At 39.3% G+C, this 4,251-nt stretch overlaps 1 protein-coding gene across 2 annotated transcripts in view; it reads left to right on the top strand.

The window, feature by feature from the left end:
- LOC110114284 (dnaJ protein homolog 2-like) overlaps positions 1–3,391 on the top strand; it is a 19,442-nt gene extending 16,051 nt beyond the window's left edge. For both annotated transcript variants that reach the window (XM_028698810.1, XM_028698809.1), the window contains exons 6-9: positions 3–101; positions 169–311; positions 2,856–3,054; positions 3,131–3,391. In XM_028698810.1, the coding sequence (XP_028554643.1) occupies positions 3–101; positions 169–311; positions 2,856–3,054; positions 3,131–3,378 (689 nt within the window). In that variant the 3' untranslated portion in view covers positions 3,379–3,391. The remainder of the gene's footprint in view (positions 1–2; positions 102–168; positions 312–2,855; positions 3,055–3,130) is intronic.
- The last annotated feature ends 860 nt before the right edge of the window (positions 3,392–4,251 follow it).

Here is a 4,251-nt window from a genome sequence, read left to right as displayed (position 1 = left end):
CTATGGATGCCAAGGATCGGGGATGAGCGTTGGAGTTAGACTGATTGGGCCAGGAATGATCCAACAAATGCCGCATGTTTGTACTGTATGCGAAGGCCCTGGTAGTTTACCGTTTAACACTACCTTTGCTGTCACTTTGATCTCTCCACTAAACATATTATTTTTCAGGTGAGGTTATAAGTGATAAAGACAAATGCCCACAATGTAAAGGTAACAAAGTCACTCATGAGAAGAAGGTATTAAAGGTGTTGGTTGAGAAGGGAATGCAGCATGGTCAAAAGATTGTATTCCCAGGAGAGGCTGATGAAGCTGTGAGTCTAATTTTCCCTTTCTTTTCTTGGGCAATTTCAGTACTCTTTTTGGGTTTGTTCTTGCATGCAATAACTTGCTCAATTTTTTTTTACAAAATATGCTATTTAAATGTCTTCTTTTCCCCTTCTCTTGTGCGATACCAAGTGGAGTTCAAGCGTACAAAGCTCAATTTGGAATATAAATTTTTAGTTTAAAATTAATTTGGGCTGTAGCTGAGTTGAAAGTGATCGATTTTTAGTTGATTCAAGCCAAGAATTTTAAATTTATGTTAAACATATTTTTATATATTTATTTAAGCATCTTTGCTTTAGATTGGTTACATATATATTAATGTGTATGTATGTTGCTATATATAAATTTATTTATTCAATATATATATGGGGCTTTTAATAGGACACAATAGAGAAAAATGATTCATGTAGCCGACCCCACGTAGTGGCACAAAGGCTTGATGTTGTTGTTGTTATAAGTATTATATATATATGTCAAGTTAAATCTAATTATGAATATATGCATGTGCATGCGTATACATTTGGGAAAACATAGAAATCTACTTTTGAGTGGATCTCGAGTTAAATCTAATTAATTTTAAGCAAGTCATCCAAGTTTAAGCAAATCAGTTTTGATGTGGGATGTACTAAAAGTCAAGGGATTTTTGAGTGAGTTTCAAGTTGCAAACAAAAATACCAAAAGGGAGCCCTCACTTCCTGAAGCAGGTACATCTTTGCTGTGTTAGACCGGTATGGACCGGTCCAGCCGGTCCACGTTGGACCGGCTCAGGCGCAAACTGGGCGGGCGCTCTCCGCCTCCTACTACAACTGCACGAGCCGCATGCTTTTGGGTGCCAAATAGGAAAGGTATTTGGGGGAATTAAGAGGGAAATTTGAATGTAGGGACTGTTTAGGGATTTCCTTTTGATTTGTATGCGTTAAACACTTTGTTTTCCTAGGGTTAGGTGATGAAGACATCGAAGATCAACGGCTACGATCGTGTCTAGTTATTTTGATGCATTTGATTTGTTATTTGTACTTTTTCCTTTCTACCCTCACTTGAGGGCTTTGTCTTATTTTGGCCCTAGGGGCAATTGTGTCTTTTTATTTTCCTTCATGTATTTGGCTATTTAAGCCTTCCCCTACGTCTTGGAAAGGGGATGATGATTATTTGTTAATGAAAATTTTGGTTTTGGATCTCTTTGTGAGTTCTAGAGTTCTCTTTGTGAGTTCTCAAGTGAGGAAAGCCTAGGCGAGGCTCAAAGCAATACCCAATAGCCCCTTGGTGGAGCTCTTGGTTTTCTACCCCGTATCTTTTCTTCTTCTCTCCCTTTTTTCCCATCCGAAAGATCTCTTTGTGAGTTCTTAAATTTGGTTTTAGATTTCTTTGTGAGATCTAAGTGGAATCACTTGAGGTGAGTTGATCTTTGTTTCTACGCAATTCCAATCTTATTTTTTTCTCTATAGCAGTTTTCCCTCCCCCTCCCATCAGCCTTGCCGCCGCCCCATTGGCTCCCACAAGCCGTCGGCTCCCAGGCAAACACCACCCGCCGGCCTTCCATCGTTCCCTTGGCCCCTTTCCTCTTCTAACCGTCGGCCTCTCTCCATGGGATTTGAAATTTGAAATTTCAAATCTCCCCATGAGACATAATTGACTTTCCTAAATTAAATTCTTAATTTTAGGCAATCTCCTTAATTGTAATTCAATCCCAAATTGAAATTCAAATTAAGTTAATTGATTGCCTTGCTTTAGGAAACTTCCCTCAGATTTGAAACCTGAGAATTCCGGTGAGATTTTATTAAATCTGCTTTAATTTGTGGGCCCCATTTTATTCATTACCATGCCCCTTTCTCTCTCCTTATGGCCGGCCACCTCACCCCCATTGCTTCTCTCTTTAGTTGCCGCCTCATCACCCCTTATTCCGTATAAGAGCTTGCTTATTATGGCCTCTAAATTTAAACGTGCAAACTTCTTTAATCAAATTATTTTCGCATGGGATTGTTTCACATCATTAGGGCATCTTGAATTTGGCTAAAATTTGATATCTCTTAGATTTAGGTTTTTTTTTTGGCTCTAGCTGCGTCTAGAGATTTAGGAGAGATTGATCATTCTCTCGAATAGAGGATCAATTGTATCTTGCTATTTTCCGTTTTCCTTCCATCAAATAATTCAAATTATCTACTGCTTTTGTGATTTTGGCAGACTTTTTGTGAAGAATTCTCGCTGTTTTCCGAAGATTGATAGGGAATATTTGAGATCTAGAATTGTTTCATATCATGTTGCTATAACCTCTTTGGTTGTCTTGCATGTATGTATCAATGCATGCTGTTCTGCCACTTTTATCCTAAATTTTGTAATGAGAGGTTCCAGATGAAAACTGCGTTTTTACCTGAACTTTTTCTATTTTTCTATTGAGATCTAAGCTAATATCAAAGTTTAAGAATTTAAATCTTAGCAATATACAGTTGTTAGGCTGTTGAAATCAAATATTTCAAAAGGTTTGCAAGTCCATCATGCATGACATTGATGTAATTTTATAATGTTGTCTGCAGCCTGATACAGTTACAGGAGACATCGTCTTTGTTTTGCAACTTAAAGAGCACCCCAAGTTCAAGCGAAAGTATGATGATCTGTATGTAGAGCATACACTCTCGCTGACCGAGTCCCTCTGCGGCTTCCAGTTTGCTTTAACACATCTTGATTACAGAGAGCTTCTTATCAAATCAAATCCAGGCGAAGTTATCAAACCTGGTAAGATTTCTTGTTCCCCCAGTTAGATTTCTATCTTCATAATTTGATTCAGTTCTTACGTTAATCATCTGATCAGGTCAATCTAAAGCCATCAATGATGAGGGGATGCCTAATTACCCTTACCACAGGGCATTCATGAAGGGTCGACTGTACATCAAATTCAATGTGGAATTTCCTGATTCAGGAGTTCTTTCTCTTGGTCAGTGCAGGCATCTGGAGGCAATTCTTCCACCCAGAACAAGCACGTGGATGACCGACATGGAGCTTGATGAATGCGAGGAAACCACCATTTATGATGTTAATATTGAAGACGAGATGAGATGAAAGCAGCAGCAGCAGCAGCAGCAGGACGCATATGAGGGTGAGGTCGCTGCCCCGTGCGTACAGTGTGCCCAGCAATAAGGTTGGTCTGTCGAGATGTACTTTAATAACTGTTACTAGCTGCTGCAGTGGATATCAGTCTTATATATTGTTTAGTTTTATGAGTATATTCAAAAGTAATGGCAGTAAGGTCTATTAGAATCATTCAGTATTATCTATATCAACAGATGGTGAAGAGTCTCCTTATGCAAATGCTGTTAGAACGCCTTAAACGTCACCAGTTGACGTGTCTAGCCGTTATTATATTCTGTATTTTCTTGCTTTCTTTCTCTCGAAGCTATCTATATATAGCTGCCATGTATTGCCTTTAGATCATATATGAGATTACATTTTCCTTCTTTTTCCTCAGTTCTCTGTTCTTCCTCCTCCATTCAAAGCCGGCCAAAGGATCTCACATGGTATCAGAGCAATTCGATTCCTTCACCCGCAGCTTCTAGCTTCGCCTCAACCGAAGCTCCTTTCCAACGATGGCGGACCAAGATTCTGCTTCGTCCCTCCCTCCACCTTCCAGCATCTCTACTTCTTTAAAGGAGTTCGTTCTACCTCCTTCCAATTTCTTGATTTATAACCTCAAACATCTCATCCCAATCCAACTTTCTAGCGACAACTATGCAATATGGCATTCTCAACTCCTCCATAATTTCTCTGCCAATGGCTTCTTGGACATCTCACCAGAGCTACCGCCTCTCCTGCCGACACCTCTAGCTCAGATTATCATCTTTAGCGGTTAATTGATCGTAACTTGATTTCTTCTTTGTTTGCCACGATCTCACCTTTCGTTCTTCCATATTTCCTAGCCTCTTCAATTCTATGGCT

This window comes from Dendrobium catenatum, unplaced genomic scaffold (genome assembly GCF_001605985.2).
Source record: "Dendrobium catenatum unplaced genomic scaffold, ASM160598v2 fragScaff_scaffold_1143, whole genome shotgun sequence".
NCBI classification, from domain to species: domain Eukaryota; kingdom Viridiplantae; phylum Streptophyta; class Magnoliopsida; order Asparagales; family Orchidaceae; genus Dendrobium; species Dendrobium catenatum.
Note: the sequence above shows the minus strand (reverse complement) of the source record. Positions and strands in the feature narration are given on the sequence as shown.